The 13,973-nt window shown below is 42.8% G+C and overlaps 1 protein-coding gene across 2 annotated transcripts in view; it reads left to right on the forward strand.

The window, feature by feature from the left end:
* Dpysl3 (dihydropyrimidinase like 3) overlaps positions 1–13,973 on the forward strand; it is a 102,235-nt gene that overhangs the window by 68,325 nt on the left and 19,937 nt on the right. For both annotated transcript variants that reach the window (XM_090331272.1, XM_090331273.1), the window contains exons 2-6: positions 4,386–4,474; positions 5,234–5,418; positions 8,736–8,900; positions 11,974–12,035; positions 13,001–13,081. In XM_090331272.1, coding sequence (XP_090187398.1) covers positions 4,386–4,474; positions 5,234–5,418; positions 8,736–8,900; positions 11,974–12,035; positions 13,001–13,081 — 582 coding nt within the window. The remainder of the gene's footprint in view (positions 1–4,385; positions 4,475–5,233; positions 5,419–8,735; positions 8,901–11,973; positions 12,036–13,000; positions 13,082–13,973) is intronic.

The following is a 13,973-nucleotide window of genomic DNA, read 5'->3' on the forward strand; positions in this document are numbered from 1 at the left end:
TTTTGTGTTCAATGCTACTACTTTATCATTTGAGCCACAGCTCCATTTATGGCATTTTTTTAGTGGTTAATTGGAAATTATCAATACCTTAAGAGATATCTTCAAATCTCAGCCTCTTGAGTAGCTAGGATAATAGGCATAGCCATAGACCATCCCTTTTCTTACGCATTTAAAGGAATTTAATATACACTACAATATGATTGGAATAAATATAATGTATGCATTAGATGCAATTACATGTGCTGTGGGTATCTCACTCTATGTGTGCGCGCTCTCGTCTCTCTCTCTCTCTCTCTCTCTCTCTCTCTCTCTCTCTCTCTCTCTCTCTCTCTCTCTCTCTCTCTGTACTAGGCTTGAGAAATGTACCTCTCACTCTTCTGTGGTTGGTAGGTGACTTGCCTCTAAGTTAAGCTTCATAGTGGGTCCCCGATGCCCATATGCATGGAAAGAGTGATACAAAACCAAGTACATTTTGAGGAGAAAGGAGTAAATAGTAGACTGAGCATGCCCAAGGGATGGATGTCTTTGAGGTCTATGATCAAGTGTTATATACTCCCAACATTCACAATAAATAATAACAGCAATCATTATGAATATGTGTAACCAACAGAGAGAGTTGCCTGAAATATGAAATATGCATCAGGTCTGTCAGTTATCCTTGGTCTTTGTTTAGATTCCCAATCACTGAACTAGAAAGAGCTTATTTAACTACCACTTAAGAGGGTGTTATCGCAATGGTGTTAATTCTACCCGGATGAGCTTCTGCCATCCTTGTAGTGTGCATGAGCCTGGGATACTTCGGGTAACTTTTTCCCCTTGGCTGAAAATGGAGGCTCGTTGAAGAAAGTGGTGATCACACCCAGTGGTGCTGGCTAAATGTGCTCAGGCTGGTGGGAGTTCACAGCTGGTCTTCGTTCAGATAGAAATGGGCCTCTTTCCCAAAACCAGTTTAGTTCAGCTCTCTGCTGGAAAGATAAAGAACCCTCGGAAACACAATGAGCCCTGAGTGGGATCTCTTGGAAGTTACCAAGATTGCTCCATTATGAAATTCCTAATGGGGATACTGTTGCCTTCCAAGAAACTTAGAACTGGATAGGGCTGGCTGCTGTCTACGTAAGAGCCATGTGTAGATCTTATAAAATACAAATCTGGTGAAAGAGAGTAGGAGCTGAGAATGAATCCTTTTCTAAAGTGCATACTAGCTTGAAAACACAGACTTACTTTTGCAGTACAGTTAAAGCAGTAGATTAGGAGAATGCACGCAATGTTTGTCTGAAGTTCGCTTCTCTTGTTCAACATGGCAATCTCCTGTTTCATCCATTTTCCTGTAGACAACATAATCTTCCCTCCCTCCCTTCCTTCCTTCCTTCCTTCTTTCTTTTCTTTCTTTCTTTTTTTTTTTGCCAGTCTTGGGCTTGAGCTCAGCGCCTGAGCACTGTCCTTGGACTTTCTCAAGGCTAGAGCTCTACCACTTGAGCCTCAGCACCACGTCTGGCTTTTTCTCTATATGTGGTACTGAGAAATCGAACCTGGGGCTTCGTGCGTGCTAGGCAAGCACTCTACTACCAGAGCAAATTGCTGACCCTAATAGTATTTTTAAGAGGGGGGAAAGATGGGACAAAGAAAGAAATAGATGAGGAGATTTTTTTTCTTATTTTCATTTTTAAAAAAACTTTTTGGTTGTGCAAGTATGTTACCATATAACATGTCCATTTATGCATCCAATGCTTCTTTATTAGAGTCACAGAAATGGTGAATTTGATCAAAGTACATTGTAAGTTGGTATCGAACATTGGAAACCCCTTTGTATAATTTACACTAATAAAAATCATTCATAACAGAATAAGGCTTTAAATAATAGTGGATTCTTTCCTTTTATTCCTGTATTGTACTAGGATTTGAACTCAAGACCTTGTACTTACTTAGCTTACTTGTCCAGCTGGTTCTTCACTACTTGAACCATACTTCTGGCCCTGCTTTTTGCATGTTATTCAGGAGACTGAGTCTCACCGACTTTTCTACCTCAGCTTGCCTTAAACTTTAATCTTCAGATTTTCTCCTGAGAAGCTAGGATTGTAGGTGTGAGCTATAGATGTATCTTGTCTACTTTACTTTCTTAAAAATCAAATTTTAGCCAGGCGCTAGGGACTTATGCTTGAAATCCTAGCAATTTTGGAGTTAGAGAAGAGTAGGAACACATTCTGATGTCAGCCTGACAGAACAATTCCCAAGACACCTGTATTTTTTTAAGATGTCCTCTCCCTTGACACTATGGTATGATGAAATTCTTATGATCATGCAATACTTGGGGAAGCAGCAAAAGCTATGTGGTAATTTCCTATCTCCCACTTGGGGCCCTGCCTCTGCCTTCACCATTTTCTGGCTCTGTTCACATACATTTATTTCTGATACAAAAGTCATCTGTGTCTGGGGTTTCCTTCTTCATGAAATTATGTCCCCTTCAAAAGCTGTATTCTTGAACAGGAATCAGGGAAGTTATGTCAAGGGAAAGGTGATATTGACTGATTCTGACTATGAAGTCTTCTGATCCTTCTCCCTTAAACACTACAGTCCAACAGCCATAGAGAATCTGTCCCTAGTGCCATCCAGAGCTTCTTTTGCTACCCAGGCCATCCATGCTCTAATCATCATCCTTCACTGGGTCTCACTGTGTTTTCATCCAAACCCAAATCACCACCAATCTCTGCATCAGCAGCCTGCCTGCCTCTGTAGCCTCATCTCAGGTTCCTTTCCTTCCTGAACCCGAAACCCCTCCCCATTGACTTCTTTCAACTTTCAGAGAACCAACATGTGTTCCTACCTCAGGGCTCTGCAACTGCCATTTATTCTGTGTTCATTTCTACCGCCCCCCCCCCACTTCAACACATGCAGACAGAAACGGCTCTGCCCTGAGAAGATCTTTTATGGCCTGTGTGTAACAAGCCTCTCCTGACACACAGAACAAGTGTATATGTCTTTGTGTATTCCTTCCCTTTTCATCTCCTCCTTTCATTTCTTTTCCTTTACTTCCAAATGTTGAATCACTGTTTGCTACATTAGTGGGTGGATAGAGTTGGAGTCCTAACTTGAGTTCCTCACAAAACTCAGAAAATTCAACTACTATTTATGTATGTATGTATGTATGTATGTATGAATGTATGTATGTATGTATGTATGTATGTATGTAGGTAGGTAGGTAGGTAGGTAGGTAGGTATTGACATATCTGGGGTTGGAACTCAGGGGCTTGCAAGTGCTAAGCATTCTACTACTGAGCCTTGCCTCAATTTCTTTTTTTATAAACCTTTTCCAAGATATAGTCTCTTTCCTGCCTGGCCTCTTCCCAGACCACGGTGTGCCTGTTTTTTGCTATCTATTGTAGCTGGATGCAGGCCTTTGCCAGTGAACCCAAGTTTTCTCATTGAGATGGAGTTTTGTGCACTTTTCTGCCCAAGTTGACCTGGAATCACCATTCACCCTATCTTGAAGTTCTCTGTAGCTAGGATGATAAGAACACACCACCAAGCAGAAGAGGTGTGTAAGAAAGGATCTTATGAACTTTTGTGCCTTGGCTGGCCTCAAACGTTGGTTTTTGATATAGATAGTATCACAGATATGAGCTACTGTGTCTAGCCAATCTACCTGTTGCTCCACTAATCTAGGGTACTGGAAATGTTTTTTCTATCTTATGACCCTACAAAGCTACATCTTTCAACGCATTGGTGGGTTCTCTAGACTAAGCACCATTCATTTACAATCTATGATCTTTAGATTTGCTTCTCTTCTGGCATACACAACATTCACATTTATTTGTCAACTACTTCAGGGTGTATTTTCATTGTTTCTGATGAAATCCATTAAATTTCATCTGGTAAAATTTCCCCAAAAGCTGTTTTTCTCTTAATTAAAGCAATAAAGAGATGTATTTAGCAAATGTGAGAAGTATCGAATATAATATTAATAAATTAACCTGCATAATTTCTTACCCTGAGTTAGATGCTATATTTTGCCTTTTCTCCACCTCGTGATTTACTTATACATTTCACAACTTTGTGTAGGTTCACTATATAATGTTTTTAGAAACACATATATCTCCTAATATATTAGCCTAATGTGAGCTAAGCATATCTTTGTGTTATAATACATATAAAAACCTATGCCTATGACATTGCAGAAGTGAGATGCAAAACACTGGAACTATTTAATTCAAAATAGGGACAAAGAGGACTGTATCTTCAACAGATGCACCTGGTTCCCATGCCAAGTGCATGAAGCATGTAGTTGTCTTTATTAATGGGTTCATACTACACATGGGCATACCTTGGCAGGTCATTCTTTTTTTTAAGTCCTACCTGTGACCATAACTTCAGTTTTCCTTCTTTTCCAGAGTGACCGTCTCCTTATCAAGGGAGGCAGAATTGTCAACGATGATCAGTCATTTTATGCTGATATTTACATGGAGGATGGCTTGATAAAGTATGTATTCCCAACCTTTCTCTTTCCTATGCTTACTTCCTTTACAGTAGATCCTGGATTGTGTGAAAGTAGTGGAAAGCCTGAATTCAGTCAAGAGAATGATGCCCTTTTGTACCAATGTACTCATGGGCTGTTCATGGGGCTAGAAAAATGGATGAATGATGTATCCACTGACCTTAAGAATATTGACAAACATACACAAATTACAGTGCCCTTCAAAGAACAAGACTTGTGTAATAGGTACTAAGGACGTTGAAAATAGAATGTATGATTTAAAAATTCATGAAAAGAGAGCCATTTACGCAGGTACACACATCCCATATCAGATCCTTTTGTGTCAATACAAACACGCTTTCTATACATACACATACCTTTTTTTCGCCAGTGTGGGGCTTGAACTCAGTGCCTGGGCGCCATCCCTGAGCCTCTTTGTGCTCCATGTTAGCATGCTACCACTCAAGCTACACCACCACTTCTGGGATTTAAGTAGGTCATCAAAGATAAGCATCTCATGGGGACTTTTCTGCCTTGGCTGGCTTCAAAACCTTGATTCTCAGATCTCAGCCTCCTGAGTTGCTAGGATTACAGGCGTGAGCCACTGGTGCCTGGCATACACATACCTTTGGTTAAAGGTTGCAGGACTTGGGAGTCACTTGGCAAAGACTATTTAAATATGGCCATGGTTAAAACCCTAACAAGACTGTATTTGTCCTCAGAGATGTCCTTTCTAATTGCCAGCTCTTATCATTGTCTCATCAGGCAAATCGGAGACAACCTGATTGTCCCAGGAGGCGTGAAGACCATAGAGGCCAACGGGAAGATGGTGATACCAGGAGGAATTGATGTGCACACTCATTTCCAGATGCCCTACAAGGGCATGACCACAGTGGATGACTTCTTCCAGGGCACAAAGGCTGCCCTTGCAGGCGGCACTACCATGATCAGTAAGTCCTGATGTTCACAGGGGGATGTTTGCACGGCACTCTAACCTCAGTGGCATCTGTAGTACCTGAATACCTCTCTCGTCTCTCTGGTGAGGTCTGTGGAATGCAGGTGGCTCTCAGAAAGTGGAGATCTCCTTGCAACAGCATGGAGGTGATCCACAAGGCTTGTGGCCAGGAAAGCAGCCAAGAGGAAAACAATTCACTGAGGATAATGTTGGAGGCTTTGTGGTCTTTGGGAAAGTAGTGGGCTAATGGGAATTGGGGCGTTATTTGGTTTGCCCTGCATTTTGACCAATTTGTATCATGAAGATTAGGCAATCTGAGAGTGGTTTGTTCTTCATTTTTTTAAAACTTTTGTTTTGTTTCTGGTAACTTGTAATTCCACAAAAACCTAAGGAATTGCATACCATTGGGTTTCTGCCCCATAAGCATTCCAGAACAGTCCTTTCTGCCCTAGAGGAATCTCAATGGATTGAGTCCTAGCCCAACCCTGGCCTCAAGCTTGGTCAGCTAGAGCACTGTTTATTTTCACACATACACACACACACACACACACACACACACACACACACACACACACACAGAAGAGGAGGAGGAGAAGGAGGAAGGAGGTAGAGGACTAGGAGAAGGAGAAGGAGGACAAGGAGGAATTGGAAGAGAGAGAGAGAGAGGGAGAGGGAGAGGGAGGGAGAGGGAGAGGGAGAGGGAGACAAGAGGAGAGGAGAGGAGAGGAGAGGAGAGGGAGGGAGGGAGGGAGGGAGGGAGGGAGGGAGAGAGAGAGAGAGACAGAGACAGAGAGAGAGAGAGAGACAGAGAGAGAGAGAGAGAGAGAGAGAGAGAGAGAGAGAGAGAGAGAGAGAGAGAGAGAGAGAGAGAGAGAAACCTAGGCGGCTGCTTGCTCACAAAAACCCTACTGACATTTTGTTCTGTAGCTTCATGGGTTTTCTTGCCTGTAAGTGCACTTTAAACTGCCCTTGACAGAAAGAAGGCTGAGACAATGACCTTGGTTTGGCTGTCTGGCTGCCTGCCATCTGGGATCTGTACAGTCTTCTTGAAATGCTTGTTATGTTTGGTGTTCTGGGTTGAGGAACAGGAGAATCAGAGATCTGCTGACAAGAGGGGATCACAGAAGCATTTGTGTCCTTCACAGGTAATTTAGGAATCCTAGATACTTGAAAAGAACTGAAGTCTTGAAATCCTACACCACTGGTAGTTTTCCATCTTGAAGTAAGATTACAATATTTGTACTCTATTTTAGCCTAATGTTTTACTAAACTATATATCATGAATATCTTTTCTGATTTATTTTTATCTTACCACCTTTCAAACAGATTTCTGGTCATTGTTTTTGGTTTGGTACCAGTTCTGAGCCTGGAATTCAGAGTGAGGGCATTCTCTTTTGGCTTTTTCATTCAAGACTGACACTCTTGTCACTTGAGTTACACCTTAAGATATGAGTCTCATGGCCTTTGCTTCCTAGGCTGGCTTCAAACCACCAATCCTCTTATCTCAGCCTCCTGCAGTGGTAGGATTATAGGTTCTAGCCCCTGGCACTCCATTTGTAGTCACTGTTTTATGAAGACATCATAGTTGAATATTTAACCAATTTCTCTACTATTAAAGAGTCCTGTTGTTTCCAATTTTCTACTTATTTACATATATTACCACACATTCTTAGAACCAAAATTCAGATATAAGTTATTTTTATAGGGATGATTTTTTTCCTTCCTTTTTGTTTGTGCTATTGTTTGAACTCGGGGACTTATGCTTGCTAGGTGAGTGCTCTCCCATACTTTCCTTTTTCTTTTAGTTTATTTTTCAGATTGGCTTTCACGTTTATGCCTGGGGTGGCCTTTGATAATGTTCCTCATACTTTTACCTTTCACATAGCTAGGATTACAGTTCACTTGTTGAGATGGGTTCTCACTAACTTTTTGCAAGGCTGACCTTCAACTGAAGTTTTCCTATCTCTGCCTCCTATATAGCTGGGATTCCAGGTATATGCCACAATGCCTGACCTCCCACAGGAAAAAAAATCTTAGATGGGAATAACTATTGAGTTAAGTATGTCTGTTTATCTACTAGTACTGGAGTTTGAATTCAGGACCTCATACTTACTTTCTTAACCGGCATTGTACTACTTGAGTGAGTACAAGCAAGAACTTGTCTCTAGTCTGACTTTCTATTTTGTCACTTGTGGGGCTTGAACTCAGGGCCTACGTGCTGTCTCTGAGCTTTATCACTAAAGGCTAATTCTATACCACTTTAAGCCACAGTGCCACTTCCAGTTTCCTGGTAGTTAACTGGAGATGAGCGTCTCATGGACTTTCCTGACCAGCTATCTTCAAACCTTGATCCTCAGATCTCAGCCTGCTGACTAGCTAGGATTACAGGCATGAGCCACCTGACTAGTCTGACATTTTGTTGGTTATTTTAGAAATAGGAGTTTCTCAGACTTTTTAAGTCCACACTGGATTTGAATCACAATCCTCAAGGTTTCAACCTCCTGAGTGCTAGGTATACAAACATGAATCATTAGTGTTTTTAATATAAATTTCAAAGGTTTTCTCAGGTAAGTTGCCCCAACTCATGTTTTTTCTTAGCTGTCTAGGAAGAACTATAAGAGGATAACTTTTGCTTTATGATTTCTAACTATAGATGTGATTATTTTAAAAAAAAATCTTCTCCTTGGTTACAGTGGAGGCAGTCTGTTTATACCTTACAGCAACCCAATCCTTGCCAGAATGCTTACTTGGTGTTGGGTATTGAAATATTTGACCTGAGTGTCAGATTCAGTTAGCTGGTGTCAACTCTTTCTGAATCAGTATGCAGAATAACTCTGGTCTCCTCTGCCCAGCATAGCTACAAAACCCTTTTTTCCTCCTTGGAAAGAGAGTCCAGCTGTTACCATAAACAGTGACTCAGCCCTAGTAATAGCTGTGAGTAGTAGGTATTCACTGATGGCTGACAACTTCTGTGCACGTATTATGTACCAGGCACCATGGAAAGCTTTTTATGTGCATTTCCTCACTTCATTTTGCAGCCAGCCTATCACAATCTGCTTCCTACCCCACTTGGCACTCGTTTTAAGGAGAGGAAACTGAGGCTTAGAGAAACCAATAATGTGTCCCAAATCCCATAGCCAAGAGGACATGCAAATCATCCATGCCCCCTTGAAGTTACCAGAAACACTTTCTAGGGTTCATTTCATGCTCAGAACACAAGGAGTGTGTAGCCATAGCTAAGCAATTAGGAGCAGGCCTGGGCAGGGGAGTGGAGCCCTGTCTGAGTCATCCATCTACGCTTCTGCCCTGCAGTTGATCACGTGGTACCAGAGCCCGAGTCCAGCCTGACCGAAGCATACGAGAAGTGGCGTGAGTGGGCTGATGGCAAGAGCTGCTGTGACTATGCCCTGCACGTGGACATCACCCACTGGAATGACAGTGTCAAGCAGGAAGTGCAGAGCCTCATCAAGGACAAAGGCAAGCCCCAGCATCGATCCCCCTCCTTCCTGTCTCCCTGCCAAACCACCATATCATCAGCTCATTTGAGCCTCCCCCACACACACCTGTCTTTGATTGTTTGCTTGCAAGGATGAAAATGTGGATTCCAGGCTAGTTTCAAACTCAGGATCCTCCAGCCTTCAGTGTGTCATGGCTGGGATTTCAAGTATGAGTCACCACAACCAGCTTCAAGCTTTTAAGTAGGAGGGGTTCCATTTCATTCCAGGCCCTTAATTTGTGTAGTTTGATGGCCTTCTTACAGGATGTTCAGGAGAAAAATATGGTTAGGCATACCTTGCAGGTGAGACTCAGAGGGTCAAGATAAGGACCTAAGTGCACAGTCAGTTAGCTACAGATCTGTCCAAACCTAGTGGTTTTCATGAGTGCACAGTAATGCCCATTTGACAGAGGAAGGAAAAAGGTTAGAAAAAGTTAACATTTCATCTGTATGATGACATGGTTGGCAACATCTCCCATCCCCATCTTTCTTACTTCTGAGATCAAACCATTACTTTATAATTATAATTATTATGATGATGATTATTATTGTAACAGAAGACACCCTTAGCAAAGGCCCAGACATTTCCAGGAGCAAAGGTATATTGGTACCTAGGCTTGCAGCTTAGGATATGAAAATAAGTGACTTTATGGGTAGAGAGCCTCTTGCCAAGTGCATGATTTCTGCCCCATTAGCCTCTTAGATTCGCTTCTTCTCTAGCCCATTCTTGTTTCAGACATTTACTCCCTCAGCACATGCTCCCTCTTCCCCTGTGCATGCACACTTTGATACCCTGTGCTCTGCACTGGAATGGGCCCGGGGACTGAGGAAAGTATGAGTGATGGCCTCTGTTGGATGACTAGGTGACAAGAAGCTATTCCAAGAAGAGCAACAGAATGAATGTCACAGATGCATAGAACTGTCACCAACTAGCAGTCTAGACCAACTACACGGGCGTTCTGCAGGGCAGTGTGTGCCTGGGCTGGAGAGGAAAGGCTGGTCTCTTACAGGACATGTTTTGTCTGCCTTTCCGTATCCCATATTCCCTCCCTAATCCTCGCTTACATGGAATGTGAGCGAAGACACCCTCTCTTCGGCATCTCCATTTACTTGGGGTATCTCAAATGGGGTGGAAAATTGAATGGTTTTTAACAGCCACATAGTACTTGGATCGTTCCAGGGATGAGGAGGAGGCTTTGGGGAAGAATTGTGGGAGGAAACTGCCCTGAGTTGAACCACTCTGGGTAGAAATGCTTTCAAATTATAATGCATTTCTGGCCTGAAAACATTGTAAGCTGAGATGGCTCTCATGGTTAAAGACCAAAATTGTCCTCCTTTCCTCCAAACAATTCCATTCCCCAGTCTCACCTATTTATTTTGGGTGAAAATTAAATAGTTTTAATCTCATAAACCCTGGTGGCTTAGGTATTTAAGTATAAGCAGAGAAACTTTATTTAAGTGGAAGAAACATTCTTTAAGCAGCATGTAGAGTCAGTGCCCTCTTATTATCAAAATCATAAAGAAGATTGCTGGGTTAATATGCCCAGATTTGATTTTGGACTTTATTCTTTGAACAAACTCCAAAGAATGATAGGAAAGAGATTTTTTTTTTACTATAATGACGATATATGTAGTCAGAAATACAGATTCAGTAACAACAACAACAACAACAAAAAGATGTTAGAACTTGCTGAGCCTCTGAAACATTGTTTTGGTCATTACTGGAGTTTGAACTCAGGGACTCTTGCTTGCTTGGTAGGTGTTCTCCTGTTTGAACCACAACCTCAGTTCAGTTACTTCCCGCTCCCATTCCTGCCCACAAGTTACACAGATAATTTCCCATATAGTAGATATTGAATAGCATTTTCTCACCTTTCCTCCATCCCATTGCACACCCCCTGAAAAGCAAAAACCCAAAGCAAAAACAAGCACTGCCACCACCCCTAGCAACAATGATAACAACAAGCACATGTTTATAAAAAGAAAAAAATCTAGTTTTAGCTGGGCCCTGGTGGTGTATACCTGTAATCCTAGCTACTCAGCAGGATGAGATCTGAGAATCAAGGTTCAAAGCCAGACCAGGCACAAAAGGACCTGAGACTCTTATCTCTAGTTAGCCTCTAGAAAACGGGAAGTGGGGCTTGGCTCAAGGGTAGGGTGATAACCTTGAGCTGAAGAGCTCAGGGACAGTGTCCAAGCCGAGTTCAAGCCCCATGATCCACAAAACAACAACAACAACAACAACAAAAAAAAAATATAGCGGCTGAGATCTGCAGGATAGCAGCAGTTCCATATCAGCCTGGGGAAGAAAATTCCATGAGATTCCATCTCTAAGGCTGGAGTTATGGCTTAAGTGGTAGAGCACCAGCCAAGCAAGCAAACAAGCTAAGGAGCTCAGGCTCTGAGTTCAAACACTAATCCTGCCAAAAGAAAAGAAAAGGGAAAGGGGAAACAGGGAAAGCGAAAGGGAAGGGAAGGAAAGAAAGAAAGAAAGAAGGAAGGAAGGAGAAAAGCTTAGTTTTATTATCTTCATTCTCCCTTAAGATCTTGCCCCACACACAGACATAGTGAAATAACCCTAACTGGGAGTGGAATTCTCCAACATCAAATGTCATTCACCTCTGCTTCTAACAGCCCTGCCTTACAATGTCCCTTCACCCAGTGGTCACAGCCACTCAATGAAGTAGGGAATGGGTACTTTTCCATTTCCCAGCCATGGAAAGTAGTGCCTGGGGAGGGTAAATATCGCGTGCCCATTGTAGTTTGTGGTAGGTCGAGGTGGCACTGTCCCCACGGTCTACTCATGAATGCTGTGCCTGGGTGTTCGCCCATGGCTCCCGGGAAGTGAGAAGAGTTCTCTGGGTCATGACATCACTTAGGAATTATTGATCATGAAGGGCACCAATGGGCACAATCCAGTGCCCATTTGGAGAATTTGAAACATTTGTTTTTCACTAGAAAGGCATCCCGTGGGTAATAGAAGCGGGAGCAAAGATGAAGGACGGAGTGGTAACATTGACTTTCTTCTGTTTCCTTTCCTTTCCTGTTCTGCAGGGGTTAACTCCTTCATGGTTTACATGGCCTATAAGGATCTGTATCAAGTGTCCAACACAGAGGTAACAATCCATTTGTTGTAGGGCTTTGGGGTAGCTGGATGGGTTTCCTCTTGTTAATGACCTTGACCCTTGTAACATGAGCCACTGTGGCTGCTGTGGGAGAAGGCTGGGCCCTGCTGTTTTCTGAAGCCCTTGGCATTCACACTGCACTGTGAATGAGGTAGTGGGCAGGGAGCCCATGGCAAGACAGACAGGGAGCTTCTCTCAGCAGCAGCTGGCGGAGGATAAGAGGAAGGTCATACCTGTATCTGCATCTACTGAACAAGTTCCAAATCCCATGTAAGCATAGTGAAAGAATGGGGGGGGGGCCTGCCTCTATGCAGGGGCGATTGCTCCAGATGGTCTCCAACTCTTTCCTTGGATCATGAAGACAGGTTTTTGTTGAAGAAAAATCTCAAGTTAGCAAAGGAATTGAAATTCCCATGCTTCTCAGCTTGGAGGTAAGGGAGACCTGCCTGGAAAGGTTCAGAGAGAAATGTTGACCTTAGCCGGTCAGTCACGGCCAATAACTTGTTGAGGATTCTGAAGCAGTGTCTCAGGTCATGGGAAAAGACTGTAAGAAAAATATGTGTTTGAGGCATAACGGTTGGATCACTCTTCATTGTCCTTGTGGCTAGCAGACATGCCAGGTGATTTCTACAGTCTCCTAGAGTTCCTTTGTCTTTTGCACTGTCTTTTGGACCTGAATCTTTTGGTCTCTCTCAGCCCTCCTTTCTTTTTTTTTAATTAAGGAATTTATTAACATTGATTTTTCATCATATTTTAAATGATGTATTTAACAAACAAGTATTCAAGAAAGGAATCTCTATATATAATCACTGGCACTTAGATTTTAGAACATAATTAAAATTAGGCTGAGGGTTTGTATGTCATAGATACATAATAATCTGGCTTTGGTTCTTAGTCTTTAGGTGAGGTGGCTGAAAAGCGACTGTGAAAGTGACGAAGATTTCTTTCTGTTTCAGCTCTATGAGATCTTCACCTGCCTAGGAGAGCTGGGAGCCACAGCCCAAGTTCATGCTGAGAATGGGGATATCATAGCCCAGGTAATAGCACAGAGTGTGCTGTCTGTGCGGGAGTGCTGCGTCTGCCTCTTTGCCACTGCTCATTTCTTCAGTGTTTCTTGAGCTCTCAGTACATACAACACTCTCATGAGTACTTTGCTAAACACTGAATCTGCCCCTGAAGAACTTCATGAGCCTGGGGGAAGGGGGAAGAAGAAGGAATGGATGCAGCCAAGGGAAAACGAGGTCTTGGGAAACACAAAGAGGTCCGGCCATCCTGGCAAATCACTAAGAGCATCCCAGAAGAGGAGACTTCCAAATTAAATCTTGCAGTGGAAGAGCCGTGCTGATTCACTGCCCAACATGATCCTCTCTGTTCTAAAGCAAAACCCTCAGGCAGCTTTTCTCAGAACCTGGAAATCTGATCCAGGGCTGTAGAACACAGCCTTAGCTAACAGAGAATGAAAGTCATGTGGGGATCAGACATCTCGTTGGTTTCCTAGAAATGCTGTCGAGAAATGTGAAGGAAGTGATAAAGCGAGGGTCCCAGAGGCCTAAAGAGACATTTTGTAAGCAAGCAGAAGGCAGTTCCTTCTTTGGCTCCCAGGATCCTTCATGGAATAGATGCACAGAATCTTTGGCAAGATTTCGCTTATCTTAGACAGAGTCAGCAGTCACCTCGGTTGGGAGAAGACAATCAGTAGACAATACAGAACTGTCTTCGTGTTCCACGAGTGAATTCTGAGCATTTTTTGCCAGGCACTAGGCTGTTTGTGTGAGCTTATGCGAGGGATGAGACTTATGCTGTCCCTCCTCCCATGAGAAAGTACCCAGGATTTGGTAACAGGGATCACACAGGGATGTGGGAACACTAAATAGACTGAGCCTCCTTTCGGCCTCCTGTTAACGAGTATCATTGGTGAGCATTTACTAC

The sequence above is a fragment of the Megascapheus bottae genome, chromosome 4 (genome assembly GCF_031878675.1).
Source record: "Megascapheus bottae isolate mThoBot1 chromosome 4, mThoBot2.hap1, whole genome shotgun sequence".
NCBI classification, from domain to species: Eukaryota; Metazoa; Chordata; class Mammalia; order Rodentia; family Geomyidae; genus Megascapheus; species Megascapheus bottae.